The sequence below is a fragment of the Rhipicephalus microplus genome, chromosome X, assembly GCF_043290135.1.
Source record: "Rhipicephalus microplus isolate Deutch F79 chromosome X, USDA_Rmic, whole genome shotgun sequence".
NCBI classification, from domain to species: domain Eukaryota; kingdom Metazoa; phylum Arthropoda; class Arachnida; order Ixodida; family Ixodidae; genus Rhipicephalus; species Rhipicephalus microplus.
In genome coordinates this window covers 211,208,832-211,234,279 of record NC_134710.1, presented here as the reverse complement: position 1 = coordinate 211,234,279, position 25,448 = coordinate 211,208,832, and the positions used below count along the sequence as shown (strand labels likewise).

The 25,448-nt window shown below is 43.6% G+C and overlaps 1 protein-coding gene across 3 annotated transcripts in view; it reads left to right on the top strand.

Annotated features, from left to right (window-relative positions):
* The window catches only part of LOC119187719 (golgin subfamily A member 2), a 157,413-nt gene that overhangs the window by 73,169 nt on the left and 58,796 nt on the right, over nucleotides 1–25,448 (top strand). For all 3 annotated transcript variants that reach the window (XM_075878546.1, XM_075878545.1, XM_075878547.1), the window contains 3 exons: nucleotides 2,140–2,358; nucleotides 14,784–14,897; nucleotides 24,318–24,467. In XM_075878546.1, the coding sequence (XP_075734661.1) occupies nucleotides 2,140–2,358; nucleotides 14,784–14,897; nucleotides 24,318–24,467 (483 nt within the window). The remainder of the gene's footprint in view (nucleotides 1–2,139; nucleotides 2,359–14,783; nucleotides 14,898–24,317; nucleotides 24,468–25,448) is intronic.

Genomic DNA, 25,448 nt, shown 5'->3' with positions numbered 1-25,448 from the left:
AGACTTGCATTGTAAAGTACCGGACCGCCAAAATATTTCTAATTAAGCGGCATATCAAAATAACCGAGTTTGAATTAATTAGGTTTTAGTGTATTTGACTGTCTTCCAGCATCTGGGTGTCCCTGTTTCACATGGTCCCCAAGAACACTGATGATCAGAAACCTTGCAGTGATTGCCCATTTGTTAAAAAGCAGCGCTAGACCTGACTAATAATCTCTGGCACAATGTTCAGGGCTTCACTGTTACTCTCTGTGATGCCATCACATTTTCCAAAAGAATCGACGTTTCAACTTGCCATCAAATGAAGTAATTGAGGAAGGCAGCTACAAGATGGCTATCACTGACTCTTTCCACAAATTCCTTCATGTGCCATTAGGTCTATACATTACTGCACACTTGTTCCATTATTACAACTTAAAGAAGCATGTTCTAACATTCGGCTTTGCTAACTCTGAAGACATTTTCTTGGCAAGTTGTTCTCTTCAGAAACATTTACAGTGCCTTCATATTCTTCTCAAATGCCTCTTGTCATGTGGCACCATTATCAATATCACTGAGAGTGAATGTGGTGTTCCCCCCTCGAATTTCTGAGCAATCACCTTGACTAGAACAGCCAGTTTGCACCAGTTTCAGTTCGTAAAAAATTTCTAGATGCACTTCATATGAGACTGCCATACTCATAGCTTTCATACACGATGTGCTTAGAGGGAGATATGACTAAAAAAAAAAAAAGCTTGCGTTAATCTGCAGCTTAGACAAATGAAATTTTTGCTATATATGTACAGGCTTTTATACTGATTTCAAATATGTAACTAGTTTTATTGTAAGTTCTACAGTTTTCATTTTATGCCATGACAGTGTGTGTTCATTTCGGACAAACTTTTTATGCTGCTAAAATTTTATGGTTCTCAGCCTAATAATGACCCATATTTCTCAACATTAACTGTAGAATGCAAATAACTATCACAAGAGTGCATTTAAGACATTTTAATAAACAAGAAAAATTGTCATATGAGAATTCTTAGAATCCACAACCCATACTAATTGTTTATCTTAGGGTCATAATAATTAGGTGATATAAAGTTTTAAATAAGATATTTGCCCCTTCACATGTTAAGCAGCATGTGAGAAAGTTTTCATCTCTATAGGGCTATTAAAAGTATCAAAACATGATGTCCAATTTCAAGAAGTTGCATGAAAATCGATCTTGAGAAAAGCACATTTAAAAGGCATAAGTTAAAGCTCATCTTTACGAAAAAGATATGCCCTTTCAGAGGATTTCCTTTATCTGGAAAGCTTGTCAATTATGGTTAATTTGAGCATGTGGCTTTAGTGAACTCCTCATGCAAAATGAAATGGCAAGCAGCCAGGGGGCGATTTCCAGGGGACTTTAGACAATGAGCCATTTTTAGTTTTTAGTAGCCAACTTATGCTTTTTAAAACGAATTTTAACCTACTTCAAGTATAACTACAATCTTCAGTTTTTTTGTCATGAAAGTTGAGAAGCTAAATTCATGAAAGCAAATAAAAATGAAAAATATTTAATTTATGAAAAAAAAATTGCATATCCCTTGAATGAAATAATATATGGCGAAGCACTGGGCCTCTGGCATTTTCTAATGGCCAACAGAATGCCCTCTTTAGCAGGGAATTTGATCAGCTGAATCCATGAATTGCCTAGGAATGATACAAATTTGCATGCAACCCTGATTCATGTATCAGGCCTGTTTAGAAGGTTATATTTTCCCCATTTTATTTATGCTGTAAACCTGTTTGTAACAGTTCTATTGTTTTTTTTTGGTTCAGCCGTAGAATGGCCTTTTGCCATTAGATGCCACCCATCGTCATCAGTACCAAAATAGCAACACACTTTCATTTCAATTCCAGTTAGGCAAAAGTACTCAATTCAGTTCTTATTGCAGTTTCCCAAGATTTTGCTTACACTGGTTTGTCAGGGAATAATATGAGCCCTATGTTATGAAAGTTTAATCCAAATAACATTGGCCAGCGCAAACTGCTATAGTCGGTTTGCAAAGTGGTATGAAATTGACTTCCAGGACTTTTTGGCACATTGAAAATAGCTTAAAATGCAAATGCGACCTATTGTGTGAAGACATCCATGTGCTTTTATGTTCACAGGGTATTGACAACAAGCAGCTGAGTGAGCTGTTGGCAGAGCGTGAGGCTCATGCCGAGGAGCTTGCAGCAGCCTTGGAGCGACTACGGGAGGACCATGTAGAAAGCAGCCGGCTCCTAGAGACCATTCAAAGTGAAAAGGTGGCTGCCAGTCGTGCTCTGTCCCAGAACAGAGAGCTAAAAAGGCAGCTAGAAGAGATGCAGGATGTCTTTGTCAAGTTGGTGTGTTTCTTTTTGGTGCATAGTTTTCATGTGGAGGAATTGTGAGCTCCTGAAAATGCAGTCTTTTTTTTTTCTTATTGAGAACTGGTTATGTTCCATTTATCAATGAAATGAAGTGGTTAACAAGCAGGTGTTTGCAAATCTTCTGAGATCTTCAAAAACTTTTGGTGGTTACACAAAGTCGCTTGGGTTCACAAGTGAACTCTCCAAATCGCATTGTGCAATGCCATAGCATTGCAGTTGCACTTTTCACAGCGCAATGCAAGGGGGTGCTTGCCGCCAAACTAATTGCGAGAGAAACAACTATCATCATTACTACAGGTTGCATAAAGATGCTCTCTAAACTGCATGTGTTGGCAACCTTCAAGAAAACTAGTTTGCATGTTTATAAAGACTAACTAGCTTATTTGAAAAGTATTAGAACCATTTGAGTGTCAATGCATGCGTTCGACTATGCTAAAGTGCTCCATAACACTTTTTCAGTAATCATAGAATGACCTCACTATTGGATTTTGTGACTTCATGAATTTTCATGCAGCAGGATGCCATAAAAAAATGTTTGATTCTGCCAATTTTATGCATAGTTAAAAGTAGTAATCACAGGTTCTAAGTGTTTTCTTCTTGCATGCCATTGAGCGTGCTGGAAGCTACACAGGAGAGAAAGGGTGGGAGAGAGCAAATTTCAAGAGAGTAAGAGGTGATGACAACGCATGCAATATCTATTTATCTATTGGTTAGAGTGTACTAACCATTTTGTTAGCACGTCTATTCAAATCATTCACTGGTGACCAATGCTTTGAATCGCTTGTTTTTCAATGTTGAATCTGCTTCTCATGCAAATAGCTCTTCCTAGTAGTTAGTCCAGCCGCTGAACTTTTGTAATTTGTTTGTGTATTCCCGTTTCGGGTACATGGTGACTTTTGACAGACGTTAGCATGATTGAATGTACATGTGTTGTTGGGAAAATGCTCTTGGCTGGCGAACTTGAGAGGAATGCATGCCACTCATAGTTATGCTTAAGTAACATCAAAGTTCTGTACTTAAAAAAATCTTTGCAAGTCAAATATCAAATTATGATGTCAGCTTCTCAATGTGACGCTGTTGAGCGGTAATAATTTTCTAAAGTTTATGCCAGCTAGCTATTCACTATAGTTGTTGTTTGAAGTCGGGAAATATTAGTTCTACAAAATATTATTTTTGGAGGTACACCTCTTAGCGTTGTGGAAGTGGTCTTTTCAGTAAGTTTCCAGCAGCTGTAGTTTAACTTCCATTGTTATATCAGAAAGGGGTCCGCATCCAGTGTCGCTTATCACTTCAATGGTGTTGTCACACGCGTTCGGGTGCATATTTGCGCCAGAAGAAATGCATGCTGATCGAAACTATCTTGCAACCACACGTGAATTGAGTTACAATGAGCTTTGAGTGTGAAGATAACAGCACCTTAGCTTCAAGCTTTGATGGAAGCAATGTTTCGCTCAAGTCTGGGACATCTGCGATCCATTCTGGAGTTGGTTTCGTTTACAGCCTCAAGTGGTCTTCTCTGCCATATGTGCATAGCTCCTGACCTTTGTGCACAATCTTAGGGTTACTGTGGCTATGTTCAAGGTCCACACGGTGCTGGGGGCGCTATGGGATGACGCGGACTGCAGAGCTTCTAACAAGAAGAAAACACCAAAGCGCATCTCGGCCCCACACTACTGAGTGGCGCGAGACATTTTAGGACTGTGCGCAATTTTGTTCTATTTTTTCAATACTATCTGCAGCAAAAATTAGAAGCCAATGTGCTTGGATGCATATTTTGTAACACGAACCCACGTACAGAAGGTGGCTCATTGAAAAAGGTGACGCCAGATAGACTAATAAAATACATTTCACTTATAATATATGCCCATACAGTCAAGCCCACTTAAAACAAACCTGAGTGTGACGCGGCATTCGTTCAATATATTCCGAAGTTCATAGTAAATGAAACACAGGTTTAAAACAGTTGCAAGTGAAAAAAAAAATATTTGTTTTACAGAAAATTTGGTAATGCACATGTTTTGAAGAGCAGAAGCAATTAAGGTGATCTTGAATTTAACGCAGCAAGGGGAGGCCCTTGGCAGCACAAGCTGCCTAAGGGTATTAAAGTAGCCAGTTGCTACAGGTACGCTTGTGGGCACTGGCTCCAAAGTTTCGTTGTTGCCATCATCCGATTCGTTCGAATCGGTCTTGCTGCGCACTTAATTCGCAATTCCCTCCTTTGTGCAAGGTTATGTTGTGTCGGCATCACCATCTGTTGTAATGAAGTCATCCCAGAAGATGTCCCGCCCTCCCATGGATTCGACGACGCACAACAAATTGCCGCGGAGTGGAACCTGTTCGGAAGCTTCAGGCTCGGTATCGCGTCCGACGGTGACAAAGTCAGCCTCGCCAAAACAGTTTCGCACACATGTAGCCGTTACATTCGCCCACGAAGCCTTCACGGTCTTCACAACTTTATACAGGGACACCCGAAGTGGCAAGTTGGCCGCCGAGTGGTCAATAGCAATAAACAAACACTCCACAATGCAGCACTTATATTAAGTCTTAAACGCATGGATTATTCCCAAGCCAAGAGGCTGCACTTTCAACATTTTGTTGAGCGGCAGGAAAAAGCACATAAGGCTTTCCGTCCGCCATTCTGACCATACACGCACACCAACAGCAAGCAAGGCGCGCACATGCGACATAAAAGACAGGATTCATGAAACCGCTCCGAGCCCATTTCTAGCCAGAAAAAGAAACTTCTGGATTCGAGCCAGCATCGCCAGTGTGGCTGGCGTTGTGGAGCGGTGGAGACTGGCGTAGTAGTTGGGGTAGAGTGAACAAAAAAGAGCATACTGCGGGAAAGCGACCTTGAAAACCAAAACATGTGGGAAGAAGGCAGGTAGGGTAGCTTGCTTGAAGGTTCCACCAAATGCTTAACTCACGCATCAAAATACTTGTGAGAGTGGCCTGCGTGCGCTGAGGTTACAGAATCGGCAGGCTTGCATGGCCCCACCGACTTCATTATTCACGGTTCATTCCGTGTAACAGCTGTTCTTGCCATGCACGCGGAGGCCATGCTGAGCTGAGTGCAGAGTAAGCGAGAACAGGTTTTAAACACATAATAAATCGCAAATTATCAAAGTCGGTGCGTTAGCGCAAACGCGTGCGCTGGAACAATGACACCGATCCAGACAATACACAGACACAAATGATCGGGTTCAGTCGGCGGCCGACCATGTTGGCAGACGGTCTGTTTGCTCTAGCCAGTTTTTTAAAGAATGGTGGCAGTGTGAAAACACGAGTTTCGTCTGGCGATGTGGGATGCTCAGAGTAGAGGGGTACAAAGAACGGAGGAATGTGTAACAAAAGACGGTGGGTGAGAGCGACAACTACAGGGCTGCGGAGGTGCAGTTGGCATTTAACAATAAAAATCTATGGGCACCTCGCCGATGGTTTTTCGATGGACGAAATTGGTGGCCTGGGAAGTTGCCGGTGCGCTGACTCCGTTCGCTGTAACCGATCGGCGGAGTTCAGACACGTTCGTTGTAAGTGCAATTTTGTGCCATTGAAATAAGGTATATTTCCACGATCATGTGAGTATCATTTGTTTTAAGCAAAAGTTCATTTTAAGTGGGGCCGTTATATGTGGGCTTATATATATGGTATGTATATATATATATGCACTTGTGTCTCAGGAAAACCAGACGATGTTTCACCACATGTCACAAGCAATGAAGCAGATCCTAGGTTCAGATTTTTTTTACCTATGTTAATAGAAACATAGTAAAAAAGGTTTATTATTGTTTATGCTATCTCTGGTCACTTATCTGCAAAATGTATATATTCTGAATTTTTCTTCTTTTGAATGTTTTTATATATATAGCGTTTTTTTATTGCAATTCATCAGATGGCAACTGAAAATTGCACACTTTTCACATTTATACATTCCACAGTACTTTTGGTGCTTTAAAACTTATATTTTTTAAATGCCCATTTCTTTATGCATAATTTGGTATGCTGCAATGCGTGCTGGAATACTTTTCTCACTGGCAAAAGCTTTCTTCTACAGACATATGAAAAATGACCATTTATCACTGCAACGAAAAAGTTAAACTTGGGCATAGGTGGAAATATTGACACACGTTGATGGGCGCATGAAGAGGACGAGGTTGAAGCGGGACTGGCTCATGAGCAGCTCGGTCTCCTGTTTTTGGCTCTGTGCTATACCTCTTGCAATCATTATATTGTGTAAATAAATGCGTTCCATAGTCACAGTTGTGGTGGGAAGTGCTGGGCAAGCCAGCTACTGTCAAGCGTGACTGGAGGGCAACCGTCTACTAACGACAGAACCGCAAGAGCACTAGTTTCGTTGCTGTCGTCGACTAGCGGGGTTGCCACCGCTACCCCAAGAGATGAACTTGGACGGCGACATCTAGCAGCCGATCACAAGGGCGCCGCCTTTTCACTATCGAGAGCCACGCACATTCACAGGGAAACCTGGCGGGGACGTTGAAGAATAGCGTCTACCACTTTCTTATCGCCAAGGAGACTCTCGATTATGTGGCCTGTGTAACCGGGCACTGCCGAACGTTTGAAGCCCTAAAGACTCACCACATCACTACGAAGTTCAAATGCCTTGGCCAGTGTCATGACGGTCGCCACTGTCGATGTGTGCCAATACTCCTTGCCTACCGACCTTTGTTCAACGATTCGCCTCATTGTACGCGAGGAACTTCAATGCCACATTTCTGTACCCATGAACACCCGAAAACCACCGTGCGATGCACCGTCCACAAGCATTATTGCTGCAAGTTTAGATGAGCGCAGCTATCCCAACCGCGGTCCTCAGCTAAGGGCTTCACCACCAACGTTTTTTTTATGTAGAGCCACCGCTCCCGGCTCTCATAACTGCTCCAACAGCCATCCACCCCCTTATGTGTCTCAGTGGGAGCAGAGCGCCGCGTACCCTCAACATACAGTAACGTTCTCTACGCCTCTTAAATGGCCTGTCTGCTACCAGTATGGTGTTCGTGTACAAATAGCCCGATTTCGCTCAATGCGACGTCATCCACGTTTGACATTTCCTCAGCGATCTGAGATGTTTCCACATCGAAGCCAACGGCCTGACTACACATACTGGCCCCCCAACCCAACTGACGAGCGGCACGCCTGCCAGCCAGTCAACCGGAGTGGTTCGCCTGGGTCTGTGCGCAGCTTAACAGTGCCCACCACCCATCGGCCTCGGTCGTCATTTTCATGACGCCGGTCACGGCTTTAATCACCACCACTGGGGAACTAGCCAGCGTGGCCAGCAAATGTGAGGTTGCTGGATGTACAGATTTTCATCAAAGTATGCCTCCACCAGTTTCTATGCTTCAGAATAAGGTTCATGTACTTGTTGACGACGTTCCCACAATGGCATTGATAGATACTGGCTCAAGTGTTTCTGTGACGAGTTTAGTTTTTAAGCAACGACTTGGCCGCAAGGTTATGTTTTATTGGGACAAACTGTTCACTTTTCAAGCGGTGAGCAGCACATTCTTGCATCCAGTCGGTGTCTGCACTGTGCCTGTTAGTGTTGTCGTTAAAACGCTCAAGGCAGAATTCACAGTACTGGCTCAATCAATGCACGAGGTTATACTTTGCATAGACTTTTTGCAAGAGTGTCATGCAACCATGGATTGTGGAGCAAGTGAGTTCTGTTGTCTACTCTTGCCCAGCAGCTTGATTGTAAGAAAGGTACGGTAACCTCATTGTAGCTAAAGATGCCCTTCTGCCAGCGTGGTCCACAGCCAGCGTACAAGTTACCGCTTCGGAAAGTGACTCGAGTTTGACTTCACGTGACATAGTGATTGAGCCGTTGCCCGCAGCTTGTGTCAAAAAATAACATCTTTGTACCATGCTGTGTTGTATCTCTCACAGACGAGAAGGCTCAATTATGGGTGATAAACAGCTCACCCGAATAGGTTGTACTATCGGTTGGTATGCGCCTTGCCCTGTTTGAAAAGCAGAGCAGTATCTGCGTTGGAGTTTTAAGTGATACTGCAAAGGCAGATCCTGATGAAATTTCTGGTATGGAAGCTTAAGTCTCAAAAATGATTAGCAAGTTCATTTCCTCGCAGAAGTGCAGAGTTCTGCTTGCTCTACTGGCGAGATATGCTAAAGCATTTGATTTTGCACAGAAGGTGCATAGGGCTGAGATACTAACCATGTGCACTCGTCACAAGATCGATACTGGCTTTGCTCATCCTCTCCGATAAAAACCTTATCAAGTTTCCGCGTCCGAGCGCAGAGTTATTGTTGAAAAAGTTGGCGAGGTGCTAGCCACTGGTGTCATTCAAGAATCTTCTAGTCCCTTGGTTGTGCCTGTCATCTCGGTAAAGAAAAAAGATAGGTCCTGGAGGTTCTGTGTTCTTCTGTATTGATTATCGGCGTTTCAACTCTATAACCAAGAAGGACGTGTATCCCCTCCTTCGCATCGATGACGTCAACGACTGCCTGCATTCAGCTTCTTATTTTTTTTTGATAGACTTGCGATCTGGGTATTTGCAGAATCTCATGGATCCAACTGATAAAGGAAAAACGGCTTTTGTTACGCCACACAGTCTATTAGAATTGAGTGTTATGCCGTTCGGATGGTGTAATGCTCCGGCAACATTTGAACGCTATATGGATACCGTCTTGAGGGGCCTCAAATGGGAAATTTCTTTATGTTACCTGAATGATGTGGTTATTTTTGGACAAACTTTTGAGGAAAATAATCATCGCTTCGACGTTGTTCTAACATGTTTGGAGAAAGCTGCCTTGACGCTGTGCTCAAAAAAAAAGTCGTTTCGGTGAACATCAAGCACTGGTTTTAGGTCACCTTGTGAACAAAGTTAGTGTTAGGCCGAACCGGCAGAAAGTTTATGCCGTCAGCAAGTTCAAGCAACCCCGGTCTAAATTTCCGGAGCCCTCCACTACGGCGTCTCTCATAATCATATGGTGGTTTTGGGACGTTAAACCCCACATATCAATCAAGTTCAAGCAGCCACAGTCTCTCCGGGAGCTGTGAAGCTATCTGGGCTTATGCTGTTATTTTATCCGCTTTGTGCCTAATTTTGCTGAAATGGCCCAGCCACTGACTGACTTGCTGCACAAGGATGTCCCTTTCCACTGGACACCAAATTGTGAGTCAGCGTTTAAGCAACTACAGTTCGTTCTCAATTCCGGGCCAATACTATGCCACTTGATCCCTCTGCTCCCATGGAAATCTACACCGATGCCAGTGGAGTTGGTCTCGGCACGGTGCTCATTCAACGCCCCAACAATGCTGAACACGCCGCCTATGCAAGCCGGTCTCTGAGCAAGACAGAGCGTAATTATATGGTTACCGAACTAGAGTGCCTCGCCGTCATTTTCACCGTACACAAGTTTCGCCCCAACATCTATAGTTGTCACTTCTCAGTCATCACTTCCTTTGCTGGTTGGTAGGCCTACGTGACCCATGTGGTCGACTTGTGCAATGGGCTGTATGATTACAAGAATTTGACTTCACGGTCTGCTACAAGAGTGGTAACCCCCACGCAGACGCTGACTGCACGGCTTCCTCTACTAACGACTGACTGTGAAGCTGACAACTTTGACCATTTTGTCACCGCTACTGACTCTCATTTCCCTGATATTTCGGCTTTCCGGGCAGCACAGCACGAGGATAGTTGCTTAGATGACGTGTTTGCATACGCCAATGACCCAGCCAATTCAAACTCTTTTGTAGTTCACGATGCTGTCCTTTACCAGAAGACTTATTCCGGCCAAGGTGCCCGTCTGCTTCTAGTAGTTCCATGCACTCTACATCCCCAAATTTTTCAGTTCTTTCATGATGATGCAACCAGTGGACACATGGGCATCGTCAGAACGTTTCATCGCATCCAGAAAAGGTTTTACTGGCCCAAGATGTGACGCGACACGGAAAAATACGTAGCGGGTTGCGAACAATGTCAACGTCACAAACGCCCCACGACTACGTCACCCGAACTTCTCCGTCCCATACCACCTCCTAGCTCTTTCTTCGAGATAGTTGCTGTCGACCTTCTAGGTCCGTTTCCGTGTTCAGTCGGTGCCAATTGATGGGTCATCGTGTGCGTCGACCACTTGATGCGCTACGCAGAAACTGAGGCAATACCTACTGCAACAGCCTTTCACGTGTCGCAGTTTATGTTTCGCCTTATAATTCTACGCTATGGCCCTTTACGAGTCGTAATTAGCGACCGGGGACATCAGTTTGTTGCTGACGTTGTTGAAATGATTCTGCGCCTGTCTGCCAGCCAGTTCCGCCACATGACCCCGTATCACCCACAGATGAATGGTCTCCCAGAGCGGACCAGAAGGATGCTAACAAACATGTTGTCAATTTACCGTATTTGCTCGCGTAATGAACGCACTCGCATAATGAATCCACCCCCCACTTTGGCCTTTGGAAAAAAAAAAAAAACTTGTAATGTATCTGTTTATTTTATTTTGGTATGATAGCCAGTGCTGTTGATGATCGAAACAACATTAAATCAAGCCATTATATCACAAAATAACAACACAATAAAAACTCAAAACACAGTTTCACAACCATGCTAAACAGTTGCTAGCAGCGCTAGTGCGGACGACATCAATCAAATTTTGAAAGTCGCACCTTTTACAGCAAAGCGCCATCTGTCAATTGCAGGGGAAAACTCTTTGCTGATAGCGCCATGCAAGCACAGTGGCACCAAAACAAAGCATGTGGCCTTCAAACTGGTGCACCGCGCCGACGGCGCACCCGAAACGTTCGTGCACCGCCATCCGATGCTGCGTTGTATTGCGATTTTATTACGCCGAGGCGGCGTCTCAGCGACCGTCTCAGTGACATTACATATGTCATCTCTGGCATCACAAGCAATTGTCGGTGCTCTAGCAAGACACAGCTGACACACGTTGCGCGCCTCAAGCCATATCACCATTAACCTTGCTACTGACTTACCCAGTAGGCATCGCCTGCGAACAGGGAAATGACACACCTCGATGTGCGCATGAAGAGGACGAGGTCAAAGCGGGACTGGCTCACGAGCAGCTCGATCTCCTGTTTCTGGCTCTGAGCCGTACCTCTCGCAATTAATTTTTTGTGTAAATAAACGTGTTGCATATTCACAATATTTCAAAAGAAGCTCCTGAATCTATGTAGTATATAGGTAGGTGTAGGTGTGACCAACTACATTTAGCATTTTTTCCAGGAGCTTTTATTATTATTATTATTATTATTATTATTATTATTATTATTATTATTATTATTATTATATGATACTGTTATCATTACTGTGCATTTGTTTCGTGCATCTTTCTGTTTGAACAGCGCACCTTAAGTGTCGAGCTGTGCCATTTGTTAGTCTGTGCTCGTCCTATGTGTGCTCATTTCGTGTATGTTTTCTTTTTGAGGTGCGCACTTCGCGTTTCGAGCTGCCTGCCGTTCCTCGAGTAACATTGCAATTTGTTGCTGTAGCATCCATTTCTTCATCCTTATGGTGAAACAATGAGCAATAAACGCTCAACTGTCTCTGTGAAGATACATTTCACTTTTCTGCTATACCAATTCCTAGAAAAAGGCATCAGTCGCCTTTTTTAAGACCAGGTAAACTCAACCGTTAATTCACATTTATGTAAAGTGAATCATTCTTCAGGTGATTGATATATGAACCATGTGTGTATGTACTGTATCAAGTGGGGTTCTTCATAGTATGAATAGTGTTAAGAGCAGCAACGTTGCCGGGGTGGGATGAACGTCTGAAGTAAACCAAAGGTTATTACAGATTCAAGATCCACTAAAAATCTTGATGAACTGCTTTCATAAGTGAGCATAGTGGCACATGCTAAATAGCAATAACTTGAGCTGCATTCACCTTTGCCTACTGAGAAGTATAGGTTGACCAGCTGTGCTCTGGGATGTCCTCGCTATGTTGTTTTGTTTAGGTGGAAATTGCAATTACCTAACGTTATTTGCTATAAGCAAGTGGCTCGAGCTACAACTGTGTTAGCGGCATACTGACAAGTTTTGGCTTCAGCCTGCTTGCAATTGCATTCCATAAGCTCAGTAGCAGTGAGCACCTTCTTTCATCATCATCATCATCATCAGCCTGACCACGTCCACTGCAGGACAAAGGCCTCTCCCATGTTTCGCCAGTTAACCCGGTCCTGTGCTTGCTGCTGCCAATTTATACCCGCAAACTTCTTAATCTCATCTGCCCACCTAACCTTCTGTCTCCCCCTAACCCGCTTCCCTTCTCTGGGAATCCAGTCAGTTACCCTTAATGACCAGCGGTTATCCTGTCTACGCGCTACATGCCCTGCCCATGTCCATTTCTTCTTCTTGATTTCAGCTATGATATCCTTAACCCCCGTTTGTTCCCTAATCCACTCTGCTCTCTTCTTGTCTCTTAAGGTTACACCTACCATTTTTCTTTCCATTGCTCGCTGCGTCGTCCTCAATTTAAGCTGAACCCTCTTTGTAAGTCTCCAGGTTTCTGCTCCGTAGCTAAGTACCGGCAAGATACAGCTGTTATATACCTTCCTCTTGAGGGATAGTGGCAATATACCTGTCATAATTTGAGAGTGCTTGCCGAATGTGCTCCACCCCATTCTTATTCTTCTAGTTACTTCAATCTCGTCGTTCGGCTCTGCGGTACGAGAGCAGTGCGGCGATGGCGTAGTGGTTAGAGCATCCGCATCGCATGCAAGAGGTCCGTGGTTCAAATCCCGGTACCGCGCAGTTCCCAACCGGATTTAAAAAAAACAAAACAAAAAACTCCGCGTGTTGATGGAACTGCATTAAGAGGCCTGGGGTGCGGCCTCACCGGCAAACACCGCCGAGAATGCACTCCCTCACCAGAGAAGGATTGGCCACCCTGGTGCAGTATCTGGCCACTACCTCCCACATGCTTACGTCAAATAACTCACCTTCTTTCAGCTGAAGCATAAATGGGACATGGAGATAAGAAAGAGCTGAAACATTGATGTTTTATTCATGGGTTAGTTTTTAGGGAAGAGGGTGGGTTTGGGCAAATGTTGCAGGGAACTGTATGTAGGGTGGCTTTATCAGTGGCAGTTCATGTGAGCCGCTGGGATGCTTCTTTTGCATTACTTGAGCAAAGGTACTGCTTGTGTTGCTTTTCTTGTGCTTTTAAAGTTCTCTTTCACTGAACTGTTCTATATGGTGCTACTATGCATTTAAAGGTCTTGAGGAACTTCGAATTGTGGCACAATTTCCAGTTATTTATTGCACTCATGAACTACTGCTTTGCTTCTTGGTTCCTTGATGATGCCATTACATCATTAAACATGTTTATTGTGGGAGGCCAAATACATTGAATGATGCACACAAGGAGTGCTTTCAATTCGGCAATAGCGCTTCACTTTAAAAAGGGACTGCATGTAAACGAGAAGAGCAATTGATTGGGCTGCTAAGAGAAAGTTCTGTGTTCCCGCCCATGTTTGTGTCGACGATTAAACAAAATTGATGTCGGGCAATTTGAGGCTGAGCAAACATGAAATAGGTTTATATTACAGCACTGATGGATTTTATTGACTATCCCAGTGTCTGTTGCCAGTAGAAAAACAAAAGGTCTTGGCAAGTTTATTTTGGTTAAGTTCACTTGTGGTCACTTGTTGTGTATAGATCTTTCTTGGTGTTCACTACCGATGCTTACAGCTGTCACATTCTTGCGCTTATTCTTCAGTATTTTAGATAAGTTAAATTGTTAGCTGTAGCACAAGGGGCCTTTATTTGTATCAGATCAGTAAATGAAACAATGGGGATGCTTTCTGTACCCCTACCAGTTGGGGAATTTGACTGCTTGAGCTTGGCATGGTAACCTTGGTTATGTTAAGTGCTGGGAAAGGAGTTGATTTCTTTTATTAAGAAAGAAAGAACAGAGAATTGTGAGAAGTCAAGGTAGCCAAAGTAGTACAGCTGTAATTATGGTTCTGGATAGAGTACAGTGATAGCGGGGGCATCGGAGTATAATAGGCATGGGCATACACTTCACAAATGTTATGCAGTTGGGGAGCCATGGAAAAAAAGGAAACTGCTTCTTCAATCAAACAAATTTATCTGCTGTCTGACATGCCTCGGAACACATATTCTTTGCATTTTTATTGTATTGAATCTTCTGGTGGTCTTGATCAAGTTCTATAGCTTGAGGTTTAACTATATTTAACTACTTCTCACTTTTTTGCTGTCTGTATGCTATACTAGTTGTAGCCTTTATTGCCAGTAGGAATATGAACATGAGGTGCTAGAAGATTATTTGAAGGGGTATCAAAATGGGCTCTATGCATAGGTTTTCTCACTATTCATTATTGAGAGTGCAAGTGTTAGTGTAATGAAGATGTTGCGATTCTTTTTGCTTTGCTAGAGCAATGACAAGCTGGAGCTGACTGAACAGCTTCAGAAGGAACAGCATGTAACCAAAGAGCTTGGAGAGCGTTTAGGGCAGCAAGAGGAGGAGCTACGTGAGCTAAGGGACCAGGTGAGTGGAGCATTGAAAAGTGGTTTATGTTATTTGGTTCTTCTTTCCCGCTGAACCATTCAAAAGATTTTCAGAGAGAAGGTACAAAAATAGATATGTGCTAGCTTCTGTTTTGAAATTCTCGGCATTAAGTACAGCTATCTAGGATGATGATGAGTTTGTCCTATACTGTAGAGGGTTTCACTGATTACACTAATTATTCGCTGCAGTGGTATAGCAGTCTTAGTGCTCAGACATGAGATGGTCAAAATATCCAGAAGCCTCCACTACAGTGCGTCTCATAATCATGTGGTGGTTTTGTCAGATAATACCCAAGATATATTATTTGGGTTATATTATGAACAAAAGTTTTTGTGCATGTTCATGTTCATCAGTGTGGTAGTGCAGGAATATTCATGAAAAGTGTGCTTGTTAGCTAGAAAACTTGCCTTTAAAGGACTAACAAAAACATGTATTGATATTTTTTCAAGTCAGCTGACTGTATTAGTGTTTGGCCATGAGCGTTTTTATGGTCGATAAACTTTTATGTTATGAAGTTTCCTTGGCCAGAATCATTAAGGAGCTAGTCGGCCAGAATCGTTAAGGAGCTAGTCACTGCACTTTAATTACATTCTGCAGTGCCAGTGCAACTTTCCTAGAGGATTTCTCCGAGGTTAGGATTTTATTGCTTATTTTAAATATATCTATTGAAGATAGCATGCCATTCATGTGAGGCATTTTTAGAGAGCACATAAACTAGAGCTAGTTTTCTGCTGTCCATCTCGATTGTTTTTTTTTTTACTGCCCAAGTCAGTGAGAAATCCGAACACCTGGTGGGAATATTGAACACCCTTATTCAACTAAGCATCTAAACCACATCTGCTTCTTTCCTACAGTGTGTATTTAGATGGTACCACCACGTATATTGACACCAAATAATTTTCCAGTCAACAACTGATGTTTCAGACATGAATAACAATTTGAATGTTTTAGCTCAACCATGTTTTTCAGAAAAGGACGTATTAAATTTCTGGCACTTAAACCCTTTTTTGTTGAATTTTTCCACTTTGTGTAGTGGTTGCAAGTGTGCAATATTGTTATTTGAAGTGATGACCACTGTCATGTTGATTGTCTTGCTGCCTTGAACCTGGGCTTTTTTTCACTGATGCACTTACAGCAGAAGCTGCTCTGAAAAGACAGCTTTACCACAATACAGTAATGTGACCTAGTCAATATTCGACGACAACTTTTCTTGACAGCATTGTGGAAGCTGCAGAACCAAAGCGCATGCCTGCAAACGCGTGAAAAGAATAGTAGTACTTACGTTTAACTGATAATTTTCTTACTTGCCTTGCTGAAGTAAAAAATACTGCTTTATTTATTATGTGACTGAAAATGTTGTGAGGAGTTGTTGGGAAAACACCATCATTATTCACTTTGCAAGAATACTTTCCTTTACTTGTGTATTTCTTAGACAGCATCGCCTTTTCAGCCCATCTATTTTCCAAGGAAACATGGCATCCATGACGTACGTCAGTGTGCGACCGCAAACGCTCTGTTTAGTTCTTCAAGAAAAATATACTCGTAATAGGACACTAAAATGTACTGTGAACAATCGAAATATTTTTTCCATTCATTATTTCTATATGTTTTTCTAAGTGCGTTAATGTGAGCGAGCAAAACCAATAGTAACCGCAAGTTGCCGTACTACTTGCAGAGCACATGAATGTGTGGAAACCCCGCCTCCGTAGCCTTCGCTCCAGTGTCACGATAAGTTGTCGCAGAGTATAGAATTCATAACGTATTGAATTCATAACTCAGTGCTTGTTACAAGCACTGAGTTATTCAGTAAATGTAATGACAAGCTGTCAGAGCTATTTCAGACATAGCTGCAGTAATTTGAGCCTTGAGAGCAGTCAGGAGGCATGATTCAGTTTTTCTTTGCGATTGCAATTTATATGGACACTTTCAGCTGTATTTTGCTGCCAATTTCGGGTTTTACTTATTTCGGGTTTTACTTAGACCTTAAGGGGGGAAGCGGGTCTTTAAGACCGAAAATCGCGAAAAAAATCGATTTTTTGAAAATGTTATTTTTGGATTCTGCCGCTACTGATGCATAACCTCGCCAATTTTCATGTGTCCCAGATCAGTATTTTAGCCGTGACAGCGTTTTATGTGACATCAGCGAGCTAAATTTTTAGCGAAGGACGCGTGAAAAACGGGCTTTTTCAACGCCGCGCAGTTGCCGTTCTACGTTCCGTACGGCAGCCATCTTGGTGTCATTCGAACAAGCCGCGCTTTTTCTTGAATATCCCGCCGCGCTTGTTTCCATCCACTCGGAATTCGTGCAGAAAATCCGCGCCGGAAAAAGGTCCCACCACGTGAGCATATCGGCGCAGTGAGCGCACGTGACCAACTCGCGCCTTCTGATTCGCCGCGCCTCTCGCGCTGTCTGCTGCGCGCAGCGGCGCAGCACACTCGAAGCGGCAAGTTCACCTCGCTGTCGTATCTGTGTTGTTCTCGTCGGTTTACCCAACCTGCGCAAGCTGGCAAGAAATTAGAGCAAGCGTTTTTGATCTTCCTCGACAAAAACTGCACGTTGCGGCGGCGTACTGGCACGGTGCCAAGCGAGCTAGCCGAAGTACGTCGCAGCCGCCGAGAGTGAGTTAGGCCTACGCTCTCGGACACGTTTTGAACCTTTGATCATGGCGAAGCCATATCAAAAGTTCCGCACTGCTCATAAATTCGGAAAGAAGCGCAAAAAGACTAGGGCAAAGCGAGATTATGGCGCGGGTGCACCAGAAGCGCAACCAGCGCAGGACGGCGTGGCGACTTCATCGGTCGAAATGTCGATTTCTCCACCTGTCTCGGCGGCCGCCTCGGACGACATCAGTGATAGACAGCGTGGCACAAGGCTCGACACGACGTTCTTGACGAGCGCCGATCGTGCGCGACAGCAGAAGCAGACCGAAGATAAGATCTCCAGCTTATCTGCAACTTCCGCGAGCGAGCGCAAGCTGCGAACGCTCGCGACAGCGCGCGAGGACTCTGACCAGTCGGCGGCTACCTACGGGATCGTCGATTTCTCCGCAATAAACAAGCTGCTTGAAAGGACTACTAAGTGCCGGACGTGCAATGGGACCGTTTCGATTGAAAAATGCATACGCAAAATGCAAACGAGGCACTCCATTCGGTTATATGGTCTCTAATGCGGAAGGACAAGCATGCTTCACTGATAGCTGTTGAGACCGCAGTTGCTGAGGCAGTGATGCGCTTCAATTACGGTGTGAAGGAAGCGTCCGCTCGTATCCTTGGAGAACTTCAGCTGGAACCAAACTCCATGAGTGAGAAACGGGCAGAAGAAAAAGATTCTCTTCGAATAATGAGTGCTGAGCGGAAGCGTTCAGCATCGGCCAGGTTCTTGCAACAAGCAAAGCGGCGGCAACGACAAAAATGTGATAAGGACTACCGTATTTACTCGATTCTACCGCGCCCTCGATTGTAACGCGCACCCGATTTCCACCGCGAAAAAAAAAAAAAAAAACCGTAAAACATCAATTGCAACGCGCACCCATTTTTCTCGCCGGCCCGCACGATCACACCACTCGAAAAAACTACTCCTTTCGGGAGCGTATTCTATTTAAATATGAGGTACGAGCGAAGCTTGTGCCCATCTGACGTGTAACAGAGCTTTCCGTCACGGTAGTTTTACCGTGGACCGATGTCAGCACCCGAACTTGCTTCGCCCCCTTCTTCTCGGCGGTTGTGGTGCCAGGCATGTCGAAGTAAAGAGGCGTCTGATGGGCATTCCCGATTTGCCCAAGCAGGTAGCCGTTGTTGCGCCGCAAGTTTAGGACGAACCTCTGAAAACTGTGAAGCTTTTCATCGTACTCCTCCGCAAAACTTTTCGCATATGCATGTTCCCCTTCGGAGGGAAAAGCCTTTCCTCTAAATAAAGTTAGTTAGCCAGCACCTGCTCGCTTTAAACTGGCTCTGCATTAGACCTTTTTCCAAGACTAATTGCATAGCCCGCACTTGGAGCAGTTCTGTCGTCACGGGCCGCTGTGCCGCTCGCTGCTCAAGCAGATGCTTGCCGAGCAGCTCTTTAATTTGCGGAAACCGACCCTGCTGTGGTCCACTGAAGCCTTTGCGTGAAGCTTTGCTGTCGAGAATCTTCTGCTTTTGTTTCCGCCGGTCCCGCACGCACGTTTCGGGAACTCCGAACGACCGCGATGCGGCCCGATTTCCGTCCGTTTCCGCACACGCCATAACTTTTCTTTTAAAAGCGGCATCGTGGTGCTATCGAGTTTTTGGAGTCGGCCCTTCCACGCCGTCGATGCTAATGCACTACTAGATGACGAACTCCTCAGCACACGTACGAAGTGCCGCACATGGGAAACACATAGGCAGAAATGGCCGACGCGCCATGCCGACGTACGTAGGGGGCGGCCATTTTGGATTTGCCGATGGCAATAGATTGACCGTAATTTTTTTGTTCGTACTCGATTCTAACGCGCATGCAATTTATAAACTCGCTTAACCGGAAAAAAGGTGCGCGTTAGATTCGAGTAATTACGGTACTCTCCTGGTGCCTTCTGAGGCATTTGTTTGCAAATTAAAGAGTTTTTGTTTGTGTGGCACTACTTAAATACACGGAGTTTTGTTTTTTGCGATTTTCTCAGTTTCAATTTTTTGGCCACCTTTCGTTCTTCCGTCAAGCGTTTCTAAGCTTTGGTATATTCGATTTTGATAATTTTTGTCTTGCTGAAAAGCTGGATGTCTAGTGAATGCAATAAAGTGCCATATGTTACTGTAGGAAGCTATACATTTTTAGAAAAGATAAAATAAGAAAAATATGTGTTCACGGTAACTGAATGGTGAACTTTGAAGCTTCATAACTTTTGTTGTAGGAAGGCTAGAACCATAAAATTATGCTTCTTGCACTCTTTGATATCTATAGAATGCAATGACATTTCATTCAGCATAATCCGTGTAGCCAGTTCATTAAAAAAGTGACCAAATGAAGTTTTAATTAATGACTCATTAAAAAATTAATGGTAAGGGGTACATAAAAATTGAGTTCATATTTGATATATGCCCATGTAACTACATAATCACCTAAGTTTTCATCGTCCTAACTTAAATAAAAAGATGCTTTATGTCAAAGCGCCTCTTCCCCCCTTAACCCTTTCAGATCCCACCTATGAAGAAGTGTCTGTAAATGTGTCAAATCACTACAGTGTTACTTCAAAGCACTCAATATTTTGTTGCAACAATAATAATGACATAATTATTGAATTTGTGTAGTATATATAGTAACTCATTTTAATTAAGTCATGATTAAGAATATGTTCATCCTGAAGCCAGTGATGCTCACTTTGGGCATAAACAAAATCAAATCTCAGGCTAGGAGGCTAGGAATATAGTGCAAATTCATTTTTGGTTATGTCAATCTTGAGCAAAGAAAAATTCTGCTTTTCACATTGCTTGCTAGAAGCCGCACCTTGCATGACTTGTCGAACGTGGTAATGTTTTCAGAAAAGTGGCCATATGTATCAGTTCACTGCGAAATGAAGTTAAACGGAGACAACTTCATTACGCAGGAGATTTAATTCATCCAAAGTATAATATATCTCGCTCTTTCTGAGCTCTGTTTGGTTCAATTAACAAAAACAAGTAATGTACGCAATTGTGTACATAGCTTCTCAAAAGGTTAATCATGTTTATGCATACTTTTTTTTGTGTTTTTCATGCAGACTTACAGCTATCAGAGGTTAGTATGTGGAACTGGCTAGTTTAGTATTAGGGGAATTCTTAGTGCATTGCACTGCTAAACTTGGGGTCACAGGTTCAATCCCAGCCATGGTAATCAGATATTAGTAGATGTGAAATACAAAAGTACATTTGTTCCATAATTAAAGTACTCATTAAAAAAATCAGGTAGTCAAAATTTTCATCTATAGTTTAGTGGTATAGCTGACCTCATAATCAGAATATAGACAAAATTAATTTAAACTGCTGTCCTAGGCATATTTTATAGTCAAAGGGGTCTTTTCAGTTAACATCATGAAGATACTGCAGTCACTGAGCAAGCCATGGGGAATAAATGTGCTTTGATGTTTCAGCACCAGCAGAGGTTCCTTGTTTCCTTGATCCCATTCTGTGCTGTATGGTGTAAAGTATGGTGTAAAGGGTTGTATGAAGTTCTTTGGGTCAGGTGACATGGTAATCAAGAACTTCATATAAATGACCAAATTAGTGTGAATAGATACTGTTATGACCGTCATCAGTAGGCGTTATGCTGTCGCTGAGAAGCGTAACCGGGCAGCGTTCTCACGCCTGTAACCCAGTTTTCTCGGAACCAGCATCCAGAGATGACAAGAGAGCGGCGCTCTTTTAATCCTCAAACAAATAGCCGACTGGCCGGCTGCCTATGCCCGCCAGGTATTGTCCCTGCTAGCTGGAAGATGAGACGTCGTGTCGCCACGACGCCGTAAGCCGTTCCAGAGAGGACAACAAAGACAGCGTCTTCCTTGGAAGAAACCGCGGCCGCCGCCACAAATTGCCCTGCTAATTGAGCGGACAGATTGGCGGACCGTTTGATGCCTGCTGTCCGGAGCTTGGGACCCCTCGACCAGCGACACACACGACGAGGAAGAGCCCCTCTGGCGCCACCTTGCAGTGCAGTGATCACGATTCAATATTGGATGTTCACGTGCGCCGTGCATGCTCGTACCCCTCGCCTGTTGTGTGTGTGTGATTGGTGTTCCACTCAAGAAGGAGGAGCCCGACAGGGCTTATAACGACGCCGCAGAGTGCGGGACGGGGCTCTGAACTGTCTAGCGGTTCAACCACCAGGCTTGTGGTTTGTGAAAACTCTCAACCTTTCTATGCTGTAAATATTTGTAAATAGTGCCATAAACCTGTTTGTTTTTCGTATCCCCATCTTGTCAGCATTCGTTTTCTCCACCCGAAGTTACACCACGCTACCACAAGAGACCGGGTAGACCCCCCGGTCCGCAACAACTGGTGATCAGCGGTGGGATCTGCAACAATACACAGAGACACTTTGGGAACACATAAAGGTCCTTGATTACACTTCACAGTCGAATGTATAGCCGAGAATTTCACAAAAGTTCATCTGGTCTGGTAACATGATGATGAACTAGGGTTCTTGGGTGGGCCAGTTAGTTCATGATTGTTGTGGCAGAACAGTCTAAAACACGGGACATTAAACACGCAGGACACAGCGCTGACTATCACCTGTTTTTTTTTTAAAGTCCGAGCATACGTAGGCAGCCAAACAATAAAAATTAAAAAAAAGGTAGGAGGGGGCAGCATAAACACAATCAAAGGACTTAGCTGGCCAGCATAACTATCAATTTGAATAAAGACAAAAAGTTTTCATGATGCAGTGAAAAGCAGATTTCATGAAATGGCAGTCAAGAGTGAAACAACGTCAAAACAGAACTAAGACTTGGTGGTAAGTGGAAAACTAATTAAAATAGCAAGAACTGGACACTCAGAAATTAAGAAAACCAACAACCAAAGTCTTACAAAAAAGGTTTGTAAGCAGTTGAAAACAATGCTAAAAATTCAAACAAAAAAAAAACATTGTTTGACACTGTAGAAGTTCTCAAGAGGTATTAGGACCGATGTGCACGCAAAATTTGTGAAGTGCACGTAGTTCACAGAAAAACGGCAGGTGGTGTTAGCACACCATTTTTAGTATTCTTTCACAAATAAATAATGTACAGTATGGCCCATTCTTGGAGGGAACACGGCAACGTGGGGCTGGCGGCCTACGTGGCGCGAACTGGCGTCGAGATTCGCAAACACAGCGCATGCGGATAGACGCGAAAAGGTGGGGCTTGCCGCGTTTCGTCTGCTACTTTCCGCTCCGGCGCTTGCAGTGCGCTGGATACCGCGTTCGCTTTCCCGCGATGCGATTCATGTCCCCGCCACTCTCGCTGCTCCTCCCCAGGTAATCAGCCTGCAGAAAAAAAAGTGCCATTCGTTTGTTGTTGTGCTTTCTCGGCAGCTTTGTTGCGATTCCATTCATGGCCACAGCATCCAATTTTAGAATTCATGTGAAATGCAAAAAAGGCCATGTGCCTATAGTATTTCGAAAAACGTTAAAAAAAAACACGTGTTTGAAAATACTTCTATGTATCCCACTACGGCGAGACACAAAATTATATTTTTATTGTGGATTGGAGTATCCAGCAAATGTTAGTTATAACTCGCATTACATTTCGTTTTCTTCGTTGAAGTGAAAACGCTAGAAGCTCCTTATTTGAAATATGCGATAGCATTCACTTTTACGAGAATCATTATGTTTCACCAATACTCTCGCTGAAAAACGGTGTACGTAGAACACGATGGAGTAAACAAAGAAATTTTATTTCTAAAGCCTTTGTGACAGACAGGTCGAGTGAGGTCCGATCTGTAGCCTCAAAACATTCAGATCTGTAGCCTGGAAACACAAAATAAAATGCAGATCTGTGTAAGCAAAATAGGACTACGCATTACAGAATTAGGCACTGAAAAATGTTTCATAATGATCACGATTATGCTGGTAATAAGAAAGTGGCCTTTTCGCGATGGAAGTGACAGCACGCTGGCTCTATTCTTTGGTGTACAGCTCGACTATTCGAAGCCTTTCGTCCTAAGCTACTCTAGCTATGCCGCTTCTAAGAACTAGCTCTGCTGAAAATGCGATCAGCGAGTAAATACGCCCCCAGCTGTAGAATTCTGTAAAAATGATAACGCAGCCCATCACTCCCGTAGCCTGGTGTTTGTGCTTTCCAAACGTAAGCTTTAGCAAATTGTAAGCTTTCCAAACGCTGTTCGAACCAGCCAGCCACCTTTGATAATAAACATGGAAATCGATCGTCGATGAAGCGAGCACAGCAATCTTGTCGCTGGCATGCGCCGAACGTAGGGCGGGGAAGTAGCAGACGATGCGGGCAAGTACCGCCCTTGCGATTCAACGCGCATGCTCCGCATTTCCAAATCTCACCATCAGTTGGCCCCCCGCGGACCGCCAGCCACGCACTCGCGTGTTCCCTTTAACAGTGGATCGTACTGTACCTTGAGCCGCATTTGAGATCATGCAGCTTGTGTTATGCTTTCATTTTTGTTTTATTGTTCTTGGTTGTTTTTTAGTTTCTAGCCTTCTTGTTACTTCCTTACCAACCTTTTTTGTTTCACATTGGTCTAACATGAAAGTTTTTTCATAACATGGCCTCATTTTATACCTGACAGTGGGCACTGAATGGGACAGTGGTTTTTTGTGGTGCGTGAGCTTGTTGAGGCATAATGCCTGTGTGCACTTATTGGACTGCATATAACTTGAGACGTGTTATTTGCATGTTTCACTTCAAACAATCTAAATTTACAAACATGATTGGGTGATGAGTTTTTTTTTTATACTCTCAGCTCGCCTCCAAGGAGGGTCAAGTGCAGGGCCTTGAGCAGTTGTCAAGCCGAGAGCACTACCAGCAAAGTCAGCTGGCTGACCGTGTGCGCCACTACCAGGCCCAGTGCCAACTCACTGAAATACTGCAGCAAGAGCTTGCCCAGGCCCAGGTATAATCTTAAACAAGTGTCGCTAAATTGTGGACAGTTTTCCTTTCACTGCTATAGCTCCACAGCTTACTTCAAAGATTATATGACCAGGATTTGGTGTGGCAACCCTAACAGCATAGTCTGTCATTAGCCAGTGGTGAAGTCTCTTTTTTTTAAAGATTCCTTTCAGATAAATTGTCTTGTTCATTTCTGCTTTTTCTAAAATGAAACAAGTTACAACTTTCCATAGCATCACTTGATTTAAGTGACTGAGCATCTTCAAAATTCTCTCCCCCCCCCCCCCCCCCCCATGATTTGCCTCCTCAGCACTCTGTGTAATAGTTCTGCTGTTTTTTTCTGTTCGCGAACTGTTCCGTTGTGAAAAAAAAAAATTGTTGGGCAGCTCAATGTAGCGATGCTATGCTCTGGCAATGTGCTGTATGAGCATTTTCACAGTCAGTGTGTGATACTTTTGCACCTTGTATTTCTTCATGCCAAACACAATGTGATACATTCATCAAAATTGTTATAACTGGTTATATTATTAGATTCCTATTAGATTCCTTTTAAGACCCTCTAATTCCTCGAAAAGCACAGCTAAACTAGCCTCACTAGATAGCAATCTAGCGTTGAACGTAGCCAAGTTCAGATTCCAATGGCGGCCTGTCTGGAGGTAGAGATTCTTAGCACCCTCCACTGTGTCGCAGGTCTGACCGCCGCTTCGGGCAGTTGCTTCACAGCCACTAAAAACTGAGGGCCAAGGGTTAATTGATACTTTAATGAGGGAGGTTATGACTTGAACACATGGTGCAGTAAAAAAAAAAATCAAGACGTGCTCAAGCATGCATTTTTGTCAAGGAAGGATTTGATTCTGTTAATTGGCATTATAAAATTTCCTCCTCACTGTGTGTACACGTACTCTGTGCACGTACTGTGTGTCCTCCTCTGTGTGGGTACTGGCATCTGTTCAGACTAGAAAAAGAGTGAAGTGCTTGTTTACCA